Genomic DNA, 19,256 nt, shown 5'->3' with positions numbered 1-19,256 from the left:
GTCTCTACAGCTCCATCCCCTACAGCTCCATCCTCTACAGCTCTGGTCTCTACAGCTCCGGTCTCTACAGCTCCATCCACTACAGCTCCATCCCCTACAGCTCCATCCACTACAGCTCTGGTCTCTACAGCTCCATCCCCTACAGCTCCATCCTCTACAGCTCTGGTCTCTACAGCTCCATCCACTACAGCTCCATCCTCTACAGCTTCATCCTCTACAGCTTCATCCTCTACAGCTCTGGTCTCTACAGCTCCATCCTCTACAGCTCTGGTCTCTACAGCTCCATCCACTACAGCTCCATCCTCTACATCTCCATCCTCTACAACTCCATCCTCTACAGCTCCATCATCTACAACTCCATCCTCTACAGCTCCATCCCCTACAACTCCATCCTCTACATCTCCATCCTCTACAACTCCATCCTCTACAGCTCCATCCTCTACAACTCCATCCTCTACAACTCCATCCTCTACAGCTCCATCCTCTACAGCTCCATCCCCTACAACTCCATCCTCTACATCTCCATCCTCTACAACTCCATCCTCTACAGCTCCATCCTCTACAACTCCATCCTCTGCAACTCCATCCTCTACAGCTCCATCCTCTACAGCTCCATCCTCTACAACTCCATCCTCTACAACTCCATCCTCTGCAGCTCCATCCTCTACAACTCCACCCTCTACAGCTCCATCCTCTGTAGCTCCATCCTCTACAACTCCACCCTCTACAGCTCCATCCTCTACAGCTCCATCCACTACAGCTCTGGTCTCTACAGCTCCATCCTCTACAGCTCCATCCTCTACAGCTCTGGTCTCTACAGCTCCATCCTCTGTAGCTCCATCCTCCACAACTCCACCCTCTACAGCTCCATCCTCTACAGCTCCATCCACTACAGCTCTGGTCTCTACAGCTCCATCCTCTATAGCTCCATCCACTACAGCTCTGGTCTCTACAGCTCCATCCTCTACAGCTCCATCCTCTACAGCTCCATCCACTACAGCTCCATCCACTACATCTCCATCCACTACAGCTCCATCCACTACAGCTCCATCCTCTACAGCTCCATCCTCTACAACTCCATCCTCTACAACTCCATCCTCTACAACTCCATCCTCTACAACTCCATCTTCTACAACTCCATCCTCTACAACTCCATCTTCTACAACTCCACCCTCTACAACTCCATCTTCTACAACTCCATCCTCTACAACTCCATCCTCTACAGCTCCATCCACTACAACTCCATCCACTACAGCTCCATCCTCTACAGCTCCATCCTCTGCAGTTCCTTCCGCTACAGCTCCATCCTCTACAACTCCATCCTCTACAACTCCATACTCTACAGCTCCATCCTCTACAGCTCCATCCTCTACAACTCCATCCTCTACAACTCCATCCCCTACAACTCCATCCTCTACATCTCCATCCTCTACAACTCCATCCTCTACAGCTCCATCATCTACAACTCCATCCTCTACATCTCCATCCCCTACAACTCCATCCTCTACATCTCCATCCTCTACAACTCCATCCTCTACAGCTCCATCCTCTACAACTCCATCCTCTACAACTCCATCCTCTACAGCTCCATCCTCTACAGCTCCATCCCCTACAACTCCATCCTCTACATCTCCATCCTCTACAACTCCATCCTCTACAGCTCCATCCTCTACAACTCCATCCTCTACAACTCCATCCTCTACAGCTCCATCCTCTACAGCTCCATCCTCTACAACTCCATCCTCTACAACTCCACCCTCTACAACTCCATCCTCTACAACTCCATCCTCTGCAGCTCCATCCTCTACAACTCCACCCTCTACAGCTCCATCCTCTGTAGCTCCATCCTCTACAACTCCACCCTCTACAGCTCCATCCTCTACAGCTCCATCCACTACAGCTCTGGTCTCTACAGCTCCATCCTCTACAGCTCCATCCTCTACAGCTCTGGTCTCTACAGCTCCATCCTCTGTAGCTCCATCCTCCACAACTCCACCCTCTACAGCTCCATCCTCTACAGCTCCATCCACTACAGCTCTGGTCTCTACAGCTCCATCCTCTATAGCTCCATCCACTAAAGCTCTGGTCTCTACAGCTCCATCCTCTACAGCTCCATCCACTACAGCTCCATCCACTACAGCTCCATCCACTACAGCTCCATCCTCTACAGCTCCATCCTCTACAGCTCCATTCACTACAGCTCCATCCCCTACAGCTCCATCCTCTACAGCTCTGGTCTCTACAGCTCCATCCTCTACAGCTCCATCCACTACAGCTCCATCCCCTACAGCTCCATCCACTACAGCTCTGGTCTCTACAGCTCCGCCCTCTACAGCTCCATCCACTACAGCTCTTGTCTCTACAGCTCCATCCACTACAGCTCTGGTCTCTACAGCTCCATCCTCTACAGCTCCATCCTCTACAACTCCACCCTCTACAACTCCATCCTCTACAACTCCATCCTCTACAACTCCACCCTCTACAACTCCATCCTCTACAACTCCATCCTCTGCAGCTCCATCCTCTACAACTCCACCCTCTACAGCTCCATCCTCTGTAGCTCCATCCTCTACAACTCCACCCTCTACAGCTCCATCCTCTACAGCTCCATCCACTACAGCTCCATCCTCTACAGCTCCATCCTCTACAGCTCCATCCACTACAGCTCCATCCTCTACAGCTCCATCCACTACAGCTCCATCCCCTACAGCTCCATCCTCTACAGCTCTGGTCTCTACAGCTCCATCCTCTACAGCTCCATCCTCTAAAGCTCCATCCTCTACAGCTCCATCCTCTACAGCTTCATCCTCTACAGCTCTGGTCTCTACAGCTCCATCCTCTACAGCTCCATCCTCTACAGCTCTGGTCTCTACAGCTCCATCCTCTACAGCTCCATCCTCTACAGCTCCATCCTCTACAGCTCTGGTCTCTACAGCTCCATCCTCTACAGCTCCATCCTCTACAGCTCTGGTCTCTACAGCTCCATCCTCTACAGCTCCATTCACTACAGCTCCATCCCCTACAGCTCCATCCTCTACAGCTCTGGTCTCTACAGCTCCATCCTCTACAGCTCCATCCACTACAGCTCCATCCCCTACAGCTCCATCCACTACAGCTCTGGTCTCTACAGCTCCGCCCTCTACAGCTCCATCCACTACAGCTCTTGTCTCTACAGCTCCATCCACTACAGCTCTGGTCTCTACAGCTCCATCCTCTACAGCTCTATCCACTACAGCTCCATCCTCTACAGCTCCATCCACTACAGCTCCATCCCCTACAGCTCCTTCCTCTACAGCTCCTTCCCCTACAGCTCCATCCACTACAGCTCCATCCACTACAGCTCCATCCTCTGCAGCTCCATCCTCTACAACTCCACCCTCTACAACTCCATCCTCTACAACTCCATCCTCTACAACTCCACCCTCTACAACTCCATCCTCTACAACTCCATCCTCTGCAGCTCCATCCTCTACAACTCCACCCTCTACAGCTCCATCCTCTGTAGCTCCATCCTCTACAACTCCACCCTCTACAGCTCCATCCTCTACAGCTCCATCCACTACAGCTCTGGTCTCTACAGCTCCATCCTCTACAGCTCCATCCTCTACAGCTCTGGTCTCTACAGCTCCATCCTCTGTAGCTCCATCCTCCACAACTCCACCCTCTACAGCTCCATCCTCTACAGCTCCATCCACTACAGCTCTGGTCTCTACAGCTCCATCCTCTATAGCTCCATCCACTACAGCTCTGGTCTCTACAGCTCCATCCTCTACAGCTCCATCCTCTACAGCTCCATCCACTACAGCTCCATCCACTACAGCTCCATCCACTACAGCTCCATCCACTACAGCTCCATCCTCTACAGCTCCATCCTCTACAACTCCATCCTCTACAACTCCATCCTCTACAACTCCACCCTCTACAACTCCATCCTCTACAACTCCATCTTCTACAACTCCACCCTCTACAACTCCATCTTCTACAACTCCATCTTCTACAACTCCATCCTCTACAACTCCATCCTCTACAGCTCCATCCACTACAACTCCATCCACTACAGCTCCATCCTCTACAGCTCCATCCTCTGCAGTTCCTTCCGCTACAGCTCCATCCTCTACAACTCCATACTCTACAACTCCATACTCTACAGCTCCATCCTCTACAGCTCCATCCTCTACAACTCCATCCTCTACAACTCCATCCCCTACAACTCCATCCTCTACATCTCCATCCTCTACAACTCCATCCTCTACAGCTCCATCATCTACAACTCCATCCTCTACAGCTCCATCCCCTACAACTCCATCCTCTACATCTCCATCCTCTACAACTCCATCCTCTACAGCTCCATCCTCTACAACTCCATCCTCTACAACTCCATCCTCTACAGCTCCATCCTCTACAGCTCCATCCCCTACAACTCCATCCTCTACATCTCCATCCTCTACAACTCCCTCCTCTACAGCTCCATCCTCTACAACTCCATCCTCTACAACTCCATCCTCTACAGCTCCATCCTCTACAGCTCCATCCTCTACAACTCCATCCTCTACAACTCCACCCTCTACAACTCCATCCTCTACAACTCCATCCTCTGCAGCTCCATCCTCTACAACTCCACCCTCTACAGCTCCATCCTCTGTAGCTCCATCCTCTACAACTCCACCCTCTACAGCTCCATCCTCTACAGCTCCATCCACTACAGCTCTGGTCTCTACAGCTCCATCCTCTACAGCTCCATCCTCTACAGCTCTGGTCTCTACAGCTCCATCCTCTGTAGCTCCATCCTCCACAACTCCACCCTCTACAGCTCCATCCTCTACAGCTCCATCCACTACAGCTCCGGTCTCTACAGCTCCATCCTCTATAGCTCCATCCACTACAGCTCTGGTCTCTACAGCTCCATCCTCTACAGCTCCATCCTCTACAGCTCCATCCACTACAGCTCCATCCACTACAGCTCCATCCACTACAGCTCCATCCACTACAGCTCCATCCTCTACAGCTCCATCCTCTACAGCTCCATTCACTACAGCTCCATCCCCTACAGCTCCATCCTCTACAGCTCTGGTCTCTACAGCTCCATCCTCTACAGCTCCATCCACTACAGCTCCATCCCCTACAGCTCCATCCACTACAGCTCTGGTCTCTACAGCTCCGCCCTCTACAGCTCCATCCACTACAGCTCTTGTCTCTACAGCTCCATCCACTACAGCTCTGGTCTCTACAGCTCCATCCTCTACAGCTCTATCCACTACAGCTCCATCCTCTACAACTCCATCCACTACAGCTCCATCCCCTACAGCTCCTTCCTCTACAGCTCCTTCCCCTACAGCTCCATCCACTACAGCTCCATCCACTACAGCTCCATCCTCTGCAGCTCCATCCTCTACAACTCCACCCTCTACAACTCCATCCTCTACAACTCCATCCTCTACAACTCCACCCTCTACAACTCCATCCTCTACAACTCCATCCTCTGCAGCTCCATCCTCTACAACTCCACCCTCTACAGCTCCATCCTCTGTAGCTCCATCCTCTACAACTCCACCCTCTACAGCTCCATCCTCTACAGCTCCATCCACTACAGCTCTGGTCTCTACAGCTCCATCCTCTACAGCTCCATCCTCTACAGCTCTGGTCTCTACAGCTCCATCCTCTGTAGCTCCATCCTCCACAACTCCACCCTCTACAGCTCCATCCTCTACAGCTCCATCCACTATAGCTCTGGTCTCTACAGCTCCATCCTCTATAGCTCCATCCACTACAGCTCTGGTCTCTACAGCTCCATCCTCTACAGCTCCATCCTCTACAGCTCCATCCACTACAGCTCCATCCACTACAGCTCCATCCACTACAGCTCCATCCACTACAGCTCCATCCTCTACAGCTCCATCCTCTACAACTCCATCCTCTACAACTCCATCCTCTACAACTCCACCCTCTACAACTCCATCCTCTACAACTCCATCTTCTACAACTCCACCCTCTACAACTCCATCTTCTACAACTCCATCTTCTACAACTCCATCCTCTACAACTCCATCCTCTACAGCTCCATCCACTACAACTCCATCCACTACAGCTCCATCCTCTACAGCTCCATCCTCTGCAGTTCCTTCCGCTACAGCTCCATCCTCTACAACTCCATCCTCTACAACTCCATACTCTACAGCTCCATCCTCTACAGCTCCATCATCTACAACTCCATCCTCTACAGCTCCATCCCCTACAACTCCATCCTCTACATCTCCATCCTCTACAACTCCATCCTCTACAGCTCCATCATCTACAACTCCATCCTCTACAGCTCCATCCCCTACAACTCCATCCTCTACATCTCCATCCTCTACAACTCCATCCTCTACAGCTCCATCCTCTACAACTCCATCCTCTACAACTCCATCCTCTACAGCTCCATCCTCTACAGCTCCATCCCCTACAACTCCATCCTCTACATCTCCATCCTCTACAACTCCATCCTCTACAGCTCCATCCTCTACAACTCCATCCTCTACAACTCCATCCTCTACAGCTCCATCCTCTACAGCTCCATCCTCTACAACTCCATCCCCTACAACTCCATCCTCTACATCTCCATCCTCTACAGCTCCATCCTCTACAACTCCATCCTCTACAACTCCATCCTCTACATCTCCATCCTCTACAGCTCCATCCTCTACAACTCCATCCTCTACAACTCCATCCTCTACAGCTCCATCCTCTACAACTCCATCCTCTACAGCTCCATCCTCTACAACTCCATCCTCTACAACTCCATCCTCTACAGCTCCATCCTCTACAGCTCCATCCTCTACAACTCCATCCCCTACAACTCCATCCTCTACATCTCCATCCTCTACAGCTCCATCCTCTACAACTCCATCCACTACAGCTCCATCCCCTACAGCTCCTTCCTCTACAGCTCCTTCCCCTACAGCTCCATCCACTACAGCTCCATCCACTACAGCTCCATCCTCTGCAGCTCCATCCTCTACAACTCCACCCTCTACAACTCCATCCTCTACAACTCCATCCTCTACAACTCCACCCTCTACAACTCCATCCTCTACAACTCCATCCTCTGCAGCTCCATCCTCTACAACTCCACCCTCTACAGCTCCATCCTCTGTAGCTCCATCCTCTACAACTCCACCCTCGACAGCTCCATCCTCTACAGCTCCATCCACTACAGCTCTGGTCTCTACAGCTCCATCCTCTACAGCTCCATCCTCTACAGCTCTGGTCTCTACAGCTCCATCCTCTGTAGCTCCATCCTCCACAACTCCACCCTCTACAGCTCCATCCTCTACAGCTCCATCCACTACAGCTCTGGTCTCTACAGCTCCATCCTCTATAGCTCCATCCACTACAGCTCTGGTCTCTACAGCTCCATCCTCTACAACTCCACCCTCGACAGCTCCATCCTCTACAGCTCCATCCACTACAGCTCTGGTCTCTACAGCTCCATCCTCTACAGCTCCATCCTCTACAGCTCTGGTCTCTACAGCTCCATCCTCTGTAGCTCCATCCTCCACAACTCCACCCTCTACAGCTCCATCCTCTACAGCTCCATCCACTACAGCTCTGGTCTCTACAGCTCCATCCTCTATAGCTCCATCCACTACAGCTCTGGTCTCTACAGCTCCATCCTCTACAGCTCCATCCTCTACAGCTCCATCCACTACAGCTCCACCCTCTACAACTCCATCCTCTACAACTCCATCCTCTACAACTCCACCCTCTACAACTCCATCTTCTACAACTCCATCTTCTACAACTCCATCCTCTACAACTCCATCCTCTACAGCTCCATCCACTACAACTCCATCCACTACAGCTCCATCCTCTACAGCTCCATCCTCTGCAGTTCCTTCCGCTACAGCTCCATCCTCTACAACTCCATCCTCTACAACTCCATACTCTACAGCTCCATCCTCTACAGCTCCATCCTCTACAACTCCATCCTCTACAACTCCATCCCCTACAACTCCATCCTCTACATCTCCATCCTCTACAACTCCATCCTCTACAGCTCCATCATCTACAACTCCATCCTCTACAGCTCCATCCCCTACAACTCCATCCTCTACATCTCCATCCTCTACAACTCCATCCTCTACAGCTCCATCCTCTACAACTCCATCCTCTACAACTCCATCCTCTACAGCTCCATCCTCTACAGCTCCATCCTCTACAGCTCCATCCCCTACAACTCCATCCTCTACATCTCCATCCTCTACAACTCCATCCTCTACAGCTCCATCCTCTACAACTCCATCCTCTACAGCTCCATCCTCTACATCTCCATCCTCTACAGCTCCATCCTCTACAACTCCATCCCCTACAACTCCATCCTCTACATCTCCATCCTCTACAGCTCCATCCTCTACAACTCCATCCTCTACAACTCCATCCTCTACATCTCCATCCTCTACAGCTCCATCCTCTACAACTCCATCCTCTACAACTCCATCCTCTACAGCTCCATCCTCTACAACTCCATCCTCTATAGCTCCATCCTCTACAACTCCATCCTCTACAGCTCCATCCTCTACAGCTTTGGCCTCTATGTGTGTTTAGTACAGTTCAAAACCAAGCAAATACTTACCATATTATGGTCTGGTCTGGTGTCTAGACCTCTTTAATAGTGTGTGTGTGTGTGTGTGTGTGTGTGTGTGTGTGTGTGTGTGTGTGTGTGTGTGTGTGTGTGTGTGTGTGTGTGTTTATGCTCTCTGATGTAACAGTGTGATCTGTCCAGACTGGGCACAGTGAGCCCACAGGCCTTTGTTGGCATAGACAGGGATTTACTAGGCTGGTACTTTACCGGCTCACAGACATGGGATCAAATACCATTTACAATCCCCTCAGACCTGGGTTCAGATACTATTTACAATCCCCTTAGACCTGGGTTCAGATACTATTTAAAATCCCCTCAGACCTGGGTTCAGATACTATTTAAAATCCCCTCAGACCTGGGTTCAGATACTATTTAAAATCCCCTCAGACCTGGGTTCAGATACTATTTACAATCCCCTCAGACCTGGGTTCAGATACTATTTACAATCCCCTCAGACCTGGGTTCAGATACTATTTACAATCCCCTGAGACCTGGGTTCAGATACTATTTAAAATCCCCTCAGACCTGGGTTCAGATACTATTTAAAATCCCCTCAGACCTGGGTTCAGATACTATTTAAAATCCCCTCAGACCTGGGTTCAGATACTATTTACAATCCCCTCAGACCTGGGTTCAGATACTATTTAAAATCCCCTCAGACCTGGGTTCAGATACTATTTACAATCCCCTCAGACCTGGGTTCAGATACTATTTAAAATCCCCTCAGACCTGGGTTCAGATACTATTTAAAATCCCCTCAGACCTGGGTTCAGATACTATTTACAATCCCCTCAGACCTGGGTTCAGATACTATTTAAAATCTTTCAAATACTTTCAGCGTTTGCTCTCGTCTGCCTGGAGTGCCAGGTGGGTTGCTAGGGTTGTCAATTCTCTATTGGTTCCTTTGCACCAGACAAGCTCTATCAAACACAGCTCAATTATTTTTAATTATTTCAAATAGTAGTTAAACCCAGGTTAGGGTCACGCTCGCCCCAGCCCCTCGCCAACCTCCCTTAGATTTACAAAAGGGATAAAAACGTGTTGTTTTAATGCTGAATTACTCCTGGGTTGCGTCTGAAATAGTACCCTATTCCCTATGTAGTGCACTACTTTGAACCAGGGCCCATGGGGAGTAGGGAGCCTTTAGGGACAGAGCCCTGCTCCTCTCCCCTTCTACAACCACTACAGCCTGAACAACAGTGTTCTGAGTACTAGACAGACAGACAGACAGACAGACAGACAGACAGACTAAAACAAGCTGGGTCTCTGTTACCATGGCGATGAGTTAAAATGGCTGCTAATGACTGTTTTGTTCATAAAGATCTAAAGAACCCACCAAACCACTAAATTATGGAAATACTGTCCTTTAGATAAATAGGTTAGAGTGTGTGTGTGTGCGTGCGAGTGTGTGTGGCACTGTTGAGTGTTTAACCCTGGAGTCAAACTGGGGTGAATTGCTGTAACAATCAGAGATCACAGTCTGGCTTCACACACTTCACCTCACCATGCCTGCTTTCTTCCAGAGACACTTACAGGAGCCATTAGGGTTAAGTACCTTGCTCAAGGGCACGTCAACAGATTCACTTAATCAGCTCTGTGATTCAAACCAGCAACCTTTCGGTTACTGACCCAACACCCTGAACCGCTAGGCTAACCGCTAGGCTAACCGCTAGGCTAACCGCTAGGCTAGCTGCCACCAGCCAGGGTTCATAGTTCAATACAGATCAAAACAAATATAATTCATATTATGGTCTGGTCTGGCGTGCGCAGAATACAACAGGTGTAGGTAGACCTTACAGTGAAATGTTTACCTTTTTAATAATGTGTGTGTGTGTGTGTGTGTGTGTGTGTGTGTGTTTGTGTGTGTGTGTGTGTGTGTCAGGGTGCTGTGGACATGCCAGCTTGGTTGGGACATATCAAAAGCCTTAGTTCTGATGGGTGACAGGGACAGGACACACCGCAGTCACACACACACACACACACACACACACACAGTCCCTTTCACCAGAAGTAGCAGCAAATGTGAGCTCCTCACCTCACCACCTCACTCTCTCATCTCTTTTTTAAAATGTTACCATTGTTTTACCAGGTAAGTTGACTGAGAACACATTCTCATTTACAGCAACGACCTGGGGAATAGTTACAGGGGAGAGGAGGGGGATGAATGAGCCAATAGTAAACTGGGGATTATTAGGTGACCATGATGGTATGAGGGCCAGATTGGGAATTCAGCCAGGACACCAGGGTTAACACCCCATCCGAAAGACGGCACCCTACACAGGGCAGTGTCCCCAATCACTGCCCTGGGGCATTGGGATATTTTTAAGACGAGAGGAAAGAGTGCCTTCTACTGGCCCTCCAACACCACTTCCAGCAGCATCTAGTCTCCCATCCAGGGACCAACCAGGACCAACCCTGCTCAGCTTCAGAAGCAAGCCAGCAGGATCTAGTCTCCCATCCAGGGACCGACCAGGACCAACCCTGCTCAGCTTCAGAAGCAAGCCAGCAGTGGTGTACATGGTGGTAATGTTACAAACATGAGGCTAGCAACACATGATGTAAAACCCATTTATTCATTAGGCTATGTATTAAGTGTTTGTTAGAGGGTTGCTATGCTGTAAATGTGGTCAAACAGGGATTTAAATTATAATAATCTTCTCTAATCCTGCTCTCTCATAGGGCACTGCTGTTGACCAGGGACCAATAGGGTACTGCTGTTGACCAGGGACCAATAGGGCACTGCTGTTGACCAGGAACTATGATGTCACACCTTGCCCAGACACAGACCAGGAGGGCAGGAGAACACACTGGTTGTATCATTAATGGAACCTTATACACTGCTGTTGACCAGAGACTATAGGGCACTGCTGTTGACCAGGGACTATAGGGCACTACTGTTGACCAGGGACTATAGGGCACTGCTGTTGACCAGGGACCATAGGGCAGTGCTGTTGACCAGGGACCATAGGGCACTGCTGTTGACCAGGGACTATAGGGCACTGCTGTTGACCAGGGACCATAGGGCACTGCTGTTGACCAGGGACCATAGGGCACTGCTGTTTTAGGTCAAAATTGAAAAAAAGGGGCTAATCCTTCAGAGACAATTGAGACATGGATTGTGTATGTGTGCCATTCAGAGGGGTGTGGTAGTAGGTGCCAGGCACACCGGTTTGTGTCAAGAAATGCAAAGCTGCTGGGTTTTTTCACACTCAACAGTTTCCTGTGTGTATCAAGATTGGCAACCACCCAAAGGACATCCAGCCAACTTGACACAACTGTGGGAAGCATTGGAGCCAACATAGACCAGCATCCCTGTGGAAGCATTGGAGTCAACATAGACCAGCATCCCTGTGGAAGCATTGGAGCCAACATGGGACAGCATCCCTGTGGAAGCATTGGAGCCAACATGGGACCAGCATCCCTGTGGAATGCTTTCGACAGCTGTTTAGAAGCCTCTTGGACCTAGACTTGGCGCTCCGGTACTGCTTGCCGTGCGATAGCAGTGAGAACAGTCTATGACTTGGGTGGCTGGAGTCTTGGACAATTTGTAGGCCTTCCTCTGACACCGCCTGGTATAGAGGTCCTGGATGGCAGGAAGCTTGGCCCCAGTGATGTACTGGACCGTATGCAGTACCCTATGTAGTGCCTTGCGGTCAGATGCCGAGCAGTTTCCATACCAGGCGGTGATAAAACCTCGATGGTGCAGCTGTGGAATTTTTTGAGGATCTGAGGACCCATGCCAAATCTTTTTAGTTTCCTGAGGGAGAATAGGTTCAGTCGTGCCCTCTTCACATCTGTCTTGGTGTGTTTGGACCATGTTAGTTTGTTGGTGATGTGGACACCAAGGAACTTGAAGCTCTCAACCTGCTCCACTACAGCCCTGTCGATGAGAGTGGGGGCGTGCTCGGCCCTCCTTTTCCTGTAGTCCACAATAAGCTCTTTTGTCTTGCTCTCTGTCTGTAGTCTTGTATAGTTAAAGTCTGTCTGTAGTCGTGTATAGTTAGTCTGTCTAGAGTCTTGTATAGTTAAAGTCTGTCTGTAGTCTTGTATAGTTAAAGTCTGTCTGTAGTCGTGTATAGTTAGTCTGTCTAGAGTCTTGTATAGTTAGTTTGTCTGTAGTCGTGTATAGTTACAGTCTGTCTGGAGTCTTGTATAGTTACAGTCTGTCTGTAGTCGTGTATAGTTACAGTCTGTCTAGAGTCTTGTATAGTTAGTTTGTCTGTAGTCGTGTATAGCGTAACCAGGGGTTTTGGCCAGCCAGACTAGTAGACTTCAGTTTACTAGCCTGAGTAAGATGTGGTTCGGGTCCAACATCTGTGCCATCTGATTCTTGAAAAGTAATGTCACTGGCCTGGCGGGCTAGTCTGGCACATTTTCTACTATCCCGGTTCTACTATTCCGGTTCTTCTATCCCGATTCTACTATCCCGGTTCTACTATTCCGGTTCTTCTATCCCGAATCTACAAACCCGGTTCTATAATTCCGGTTCTACTATCCCGGTTCTACTATCCCAATTCTACTATCCCGGTTCTACTATCCCCATTCTACTATCCCGGTTCTACTATCCCAGTTCTACTATCCCGGTTCTACTATCCCGGTTCTGCTCGCCTGGTACTACTATCCGGGTTCTACTATCACGATTCTACTATCCCGGTTCTACTATCCGGGTTCTACTATCCCGATTCTACTATCTCCATTCTACTATCCCGGTTCTACTCTCCCCATTCTACTATCCCTGTTCTACTATCCCGGTCATAAAAAGTACTCGCCTTTGGCTAGCATGCTAGTAAGGCTATCCATCTGGAGCGTAGCATGCTAGTAAGGCTATCCATCTGGAGCGTAGCATGCTAGTAAGGCTATCCATCTGGAGCGTAATATAACCAGGTAAAGACCTCGACAAGTAAAATCACAATCATGAAACCAAACGTAGCATTTACAAACTGTTTATTTAAATAATACATTACATTACATTACACGCAGAAATAATCAACAACAACAACAACAAAAACGTTTTGGATTACTTTAAAGGTTTTGTTACGATATATTAGACAGCTCATGTAGTGTCATCATGTTATAAACTAAATATTAAAAACACTAAATAGTCAAGTTTTTTTTTTTAAAGATAAATGTACTTGTTGTTTAATACTACTTAATTATGTCATCTAAAATAAAAACGACTAGATAAATACTCAACGAAAAAGTGGTTCACAAAAAAAAAAAAGTGTATTTAATCTGAATTACAATCTGATTAATCTGATTTACACCGGAGATCAAGTCAGGGGGTAGAGATTACAGTTTCAACTGAAGACAGTAGAGATTCTTCTATATATTAATACATTTATAGTTGAGGTTTGTATTTCTTATTGTTTTCTTTGGCTTTCTTTCTTTCAGGAAGAGTGTTGCTGGGCTGGTATGGTGATATAGTGTTGCTGGTATGGTGATATAGTGTTGCTGGTATGGTGATATAGTGTTGCTGGTATGGTGATATAGTGTTGCTGGTATGGTGACAGTGTTGCTGGTATGGTGACATAGTGTTGCTGGTATGGTGATATAGTGTTGCTGGGCTGGTATGGTGATATAGTGTTGCTGGTGTGGTGATATAGTGTTGCTGGGCGGGTATGGTGACATAGTGTTGCTGGTATGGTGACATAGTGTTGCTGGTATGGTGACATAGGCTGTTCAGGGTTACGGTGACTGAGCCATTGTGAAGCATTGGTGACTGTACTGACAACAGCCACCAGAATCCCTCCGCAGACTAAAGACTTCAGAGATATCTGAAAGAAGGCTAGTTGCGTTGTAGGATGACCGAGTGAAAGAATTACACAGGAGAACAGCGACAAAAAAACACACCAAAACAACAACGACCAATGGATTCCTACTCTCTTATCTAAGAACCTAACATGGGTTCTTCGGCTGTCCCCATAGGAGAACCCTTTGAAGAACCCTTGTTGGTTCTAGGTAGATGCCTTTTGGTTCCGAGCAGAGACGTTTTGGGTTTCATGTAGAAATGGTACTACATGTAACCAAAAAGAGTTTTAACTGGAACCGAAAATGGTTCACAGAGCCGGATAACCCTTTAGGAATCCTCTTTCTAAGAGCGTAAGAAAATGAGATGAGTGTGTGTGTGTGTGTGTGTGTGTGTGTAGGAGCAGCTGACCATGTAGATTGGTCTAGGATAGGTATGTAGTGGGAGGGGATGAGGGGATAGGTAGCTAGAAGGTGGGAGGGGATGAGGATAGCTAGGTAGTGGGAGGGGATGAGGGTAGGTAGGTAGTGGGAGGGGATGAGGATAGGTAGGCAGTGGGAGGGGATGAGGGTAGGTAGGTAGTGGGAGGGGATGAGGATAGGTAGGTAGTGGGAGGGGATGAGGATAGGTAGGTAGTGGGAGGGGATGAGGATAGCTAGGCAGTGGGAGGGGATAGGTAGGTAGTGGGAAGGGATGAGGATAGGTAGGTAGTCAGAGGGGATGAGGATAGGTATGTAGTCGGAGGGGATGAGGATAGGTAGGTTGTCGGAGGGGATGACGATAGCTAGGCAGTGGGAGGGGATGAGGATAGGTAGGCAGTGGGAGGGGATGAGGATAGGTAGGTAGTGGGAGGGGATGAGGATAGGTAGGTAGTGGGAGGGGATGAGGATAGCTAGGTAGTGGGAGGGGATGAGGATAGCTAGGCAGTGGGAGGGGATGAGGATAGGTAGGTAGTGGGAGGGGATGAGGATAGGTAGGTAGTGGGAGGGGATGAGGATAGCTAGGTAGTGGGAGGGGATGAGGATAGCTAGGTAGTGGGAGGGGATGAGGATAGGTAGGTAGTGGGAGGGGATGAGGATAGGTAGGTAGTGGGAAGGGATGAGGATAGGTAGGTAGTGGGAGGGGATGAGGATAGGTAGGTAGTGGGAGGGGATGAGGATAGCTAGGTAGTGGGAGGAGATGAGGATAGGTAGGTAGTGGGAGGGGATGAGGATAGGTAGGTAGTCGGAGGGGATGAGGATAGCTAGGTAGTGGGAGGGGATGAGGATAGGTAGGCAGTGGGAGGGGATGAGGATAGCTAGTCAGTGAGAGGGGATGAGGATAGCTAGGTAGTGGGAGGGCATGAGGATAGGTAGGTAGTCGGAGGGGATGAGGATAGGTAGGTAGTGGGAGGGGATGAGGATAGGTAGGTGTGGTAATAATGGTGTATAACATCACGTATGGGTATCAGTAGTCTACCACAGAGGAGAGGAGGTGCTGGGTGACTGGTCTGCAGACCTGGGTTCAAACTACTTTAAATAGTTAAACATGCTTAATATATTGTTGATTGAGTTTGTCTGGCTTAACAGACCAGTAGCACAGTCCTAAAACCGCAAAATCCACCCATCAGACCCCTCTCATCAAACCCCCCCATCAAACCCCGCCCATCAAACCCCGCCCATCAAACCCCTCTCATCAAACCCCCCCATCAAACCCCGCCCATCAAACCCCCCTCATCAAACCCCGCCCACCAGGCCGCACCCATCAGGCCCCGCCCATCAGACCCCACCCATCAAACCCAACCCATCAAACCCCTCCCACCAGGCCGCACCCATCAGGCGCCGCCAACCGGACTAGAGCAGATGCTGAAAGTATCTGAAAGATGTTGAATAGTGCTTGAACCCAGGTGTGGTTGTCTGGACCCGGCTCTTATACCACGTAATTGGTCTCTGCTGGGATGTCGGCATCGGGGGCGTCTTTCACCTCCTTGGCAGAGGAGGAGTGCTGCTGAGGCTTGTGTTTAGGGCCTGATGAGAGACGATGGGTGTTAGAGGCACCTCCTCTGTATCCTGAGACAGAGACAGAGACAGAGAGAGACAGAGAGAGCGAGACAGAGAGAGAGAGAGAGAGAGAGAGAGAGAGAGAGAGAGAAAAGGAGGGAGGGAGGGAAAGAGGGGGGTGAGTAGAGAGAATGGGAGGGAGAGAAAGTAGAGAGAGGAGAGAGAGAGGAAGGTGGAAGGTAGAGGCCCTGAGGGGAGCATCACTCACCACTAGTCATGTTTTCCTATTGTTTCTAGTGTTTATAAGCCTCTGTTCTGATCTGGAACCAAATCAACGAGACTAATGACCGCTAATGACCTAACACCAAACAAACACCAAGAAGTAAGTAGCCTTTGTGTGTGTGTGTGTGTGTGTGTGTGTGTGTGTGTGTGTGTGTGTGTGTGTGTGTGTGTGTGTGTGTGTGTGTGTGTGTGTGTGTGTGTGTGTGTGATCTGATATGTTGCAGATGTGTTTATTTTTATTTAACCTTTTATTTAACCTTTTATTTAACCTTTTATTTAACCTTTTATTTAACCTTTTATTTAACCTTTTATTTAACCTTTTATTTAACCTTTTATTTAACCTTTTATTTAACCTTTTATTTAACCTTTTATTTAACCTTTTATTTAACTAGGCAAGTCAGTTAAGAATTCTTATTTAATAATGACGGCCTACATCGGGCCAAACCCGATCGAGCGCAGCCCTATGGGACTCCCAATCATGGCCGGTTGTGGTACAGCCTGGATTCGAACCAGGGTGTCTGTAGTGACACCTCTAGCACTGAGACGCAGTGCCTTTAGACCGCAGCGCCACTCGGGAGCCCAAACATCTGGCCTGGTGTTTTCCTCAGAGGCTCAACGAACAGCAGAGAAACTAACATCTCAAAGTATAGAGTGGAGTTGAGCTGCTCAGAGCCCGAGCCTCTTCTTCATTCATGCTGAGCTTCTCAGAGCCCAAGCCTCTTCTTCATTCATGCTGAGCTTCTCAGAGCCCAAGCCTCTTCTTCATTCAATGCTGAGCTTCTCAGAGCCCAAGCCTCTTCTTCATTCATGCTGAGCTTCTCAGAGCCCGAGCCTCTTCTTCATTCAATGCTGAGCTTCTCAGAGCCCAAGCCTCTTCTTCATTCATGCTGAGCTTCTCAGAGCCCGAGCCTCTTCTTCATTCATACTTCTATGAGCTGAACCCAAGTCAGCGTAGTGTTGAGTTACCCTATTCCCTGGCCTATGGTACACTAATTACCACCAGGACTCATACTGCTCTGGTCGAACGTGGTGCACTATATATATATATATATATTGGGAATAGGGTGCCCAATAAGGACAGCCTAAATCACTGTGGTGTTGCGTTACCGTGGGATTACATGTGATCCATCACCCTACAGGTGGCAGTCGACTGCCAGGGCTACATCCCAAATGGAACCCTATTCCCTACATGGCGCTCAGAGCACTATTAACCCTCATCAAAAGTACTGCACTATGTAGGGAATAGGGTGCCATTTGGGATGCCACCTTGGGAAAGTGGCTTTATGAGGGGGGGTATTAGGGACGCAGATTTGTAATGTGATTGTGTTACTAAACCACTAAACTCACTCTATTACAGTGTTACTAAACTCACTCTACTACAGTGTTACTAAACTCACTCTACTACAGTGTTACTAAACTCACTCTACTACAGTGTTACTAAACCACTAAACTCACTCTATTACAGTGTTACTAAACTCACTCTACTACAGTGTTACTAAACTCACTCTACTACAGTGTTACTAAACTCACTCTACTACAGTGTTACTAAACTCACTCTACTACAGTGTTACTAAACTCACTCTACTGCAGTGTTACTAAACTCACTCTATTACAGTGTTACTAAACTCACTCTATTACAGTGTTACTAAACTCACTCTACTACAGTGTTACTAAACTCACTCTATTACAGTGTTACTAAACTCACTCTACTACAGTGTTACTAAACCACTAAACTCACTCTATTACAGTGTTACTAAACTCACTCTACTACAGTGTTACTAAACTCACTCTACTACAGTGTTACTAAACTCACTCTACTACAGTGTTACTAAACTCACTCTACTACAGTGTTACTAAACCACTAAACTCACTCTATTACAGTGTTACTAAACTCACTCTACTACAGTGTTACTAAACTCACTCTATTACAGTGTTACTAAACTCACTATACTACAGTGTTACTAAACCACTAAACTCACTCTATTACAGTGTTACTAAACTCACTCTACTACAGTGTTACTAAACTCACTCTATTACAGTGTTACTAAACCACTAAACTCACTCTACTACAGTGTTACTAAACCACTAAACTCACTCTACTACAGTGTTACTAAACTCACTCTATTACAGTGTTACTAAACTCACTCTATTACAGTGTTACTAAACTCACTCTATTACAGTGTTACTAAACTCACTCTACTACAGTGTTACTAAACTCACTCTATTACAGTGTTACTAAACTCACTCTACTACAGTGTTACTAAACCACTAAACTCACTCTATTACAGTGTTACTAAACTCACTCTACTACAGTGTTACTAAACTCACTCTACTACAGTGTTACTAAACTCACTCTACTACAGTGTTACTAAACTCACTCTACTACAGTGTTACTAAACCACTAAACTCACTCTATTACAGTGTTACTAAACTCACTCTACTACAGTGTTACTAAACTCACTCTACTACAGTGTTACTAAACTCACTCTACTACAGTGTTACTAAACTCACTCTACTACAGTGTTACTAAACTCACTCTACTACATTGTTACTAAACTCACTCTATTACAGTGTTACTAAACTCACTCTATTACAGTGTTACTAAACTCACTCTACTACAGTGTTACTA

At 48.1% G+C, this 19,256-nt stretch overlaps 2 protein-coding genes across 2 annotated transcripts in view; both read right to left on the bottom strand.

The window, feature by feature from the left end:
- Nucleotides 1–19,256, bottom strand: part of LOC139392874 (beta-2-microglobulin-like) — a 613,933-nt gene that overhangs the window by 90,445 nt on the left and 504,232 nt on the right. The gene's annotated exons all lie outside the window — the stretch shown is intronic.
- The window catches only part of LOC139392880 (wnt inhibitory factor 1-like), a 63,262-nt gene continuing 60,182 nt past the window's right edge, over nt 16,177–19,256 (bottom strand). Inside the window, exon 10 of the mRNA XM_071141198.1 lies at nt 16,177–16,414. Within this exon, the coding sequence (XP_070997299.1) occupies nt 16,275–16,414 (140 nt within the window). The 3' untranslated portion in view covers nt 16,177–16,274. The remainder of the gene's footprint in view (nt 16,415–19,256) is intronic.

Source organism: Oncorhynchus clarkii, chromosome 33, assembly GCF_045791955.1.
Source record: "Oncorhynchus clarkii lewisi isolate Uvic-CL-2024 chromosome 33, UVic_Ocla_1.0, whole genome shotgun sequence".
NCBI classification, from domain to species: Eukaryota; Metazoa; Chordata; class Actinopteri; order Salmoniformes; family Salmonidae; genus Oncorhynchus; species Oncorhynchus clarkii.
The sequence above is the reverse complement of the archived record's forward strand: the minus strand, read 5'-3'. Positions and strand labels throughout refer to the sequence as shown.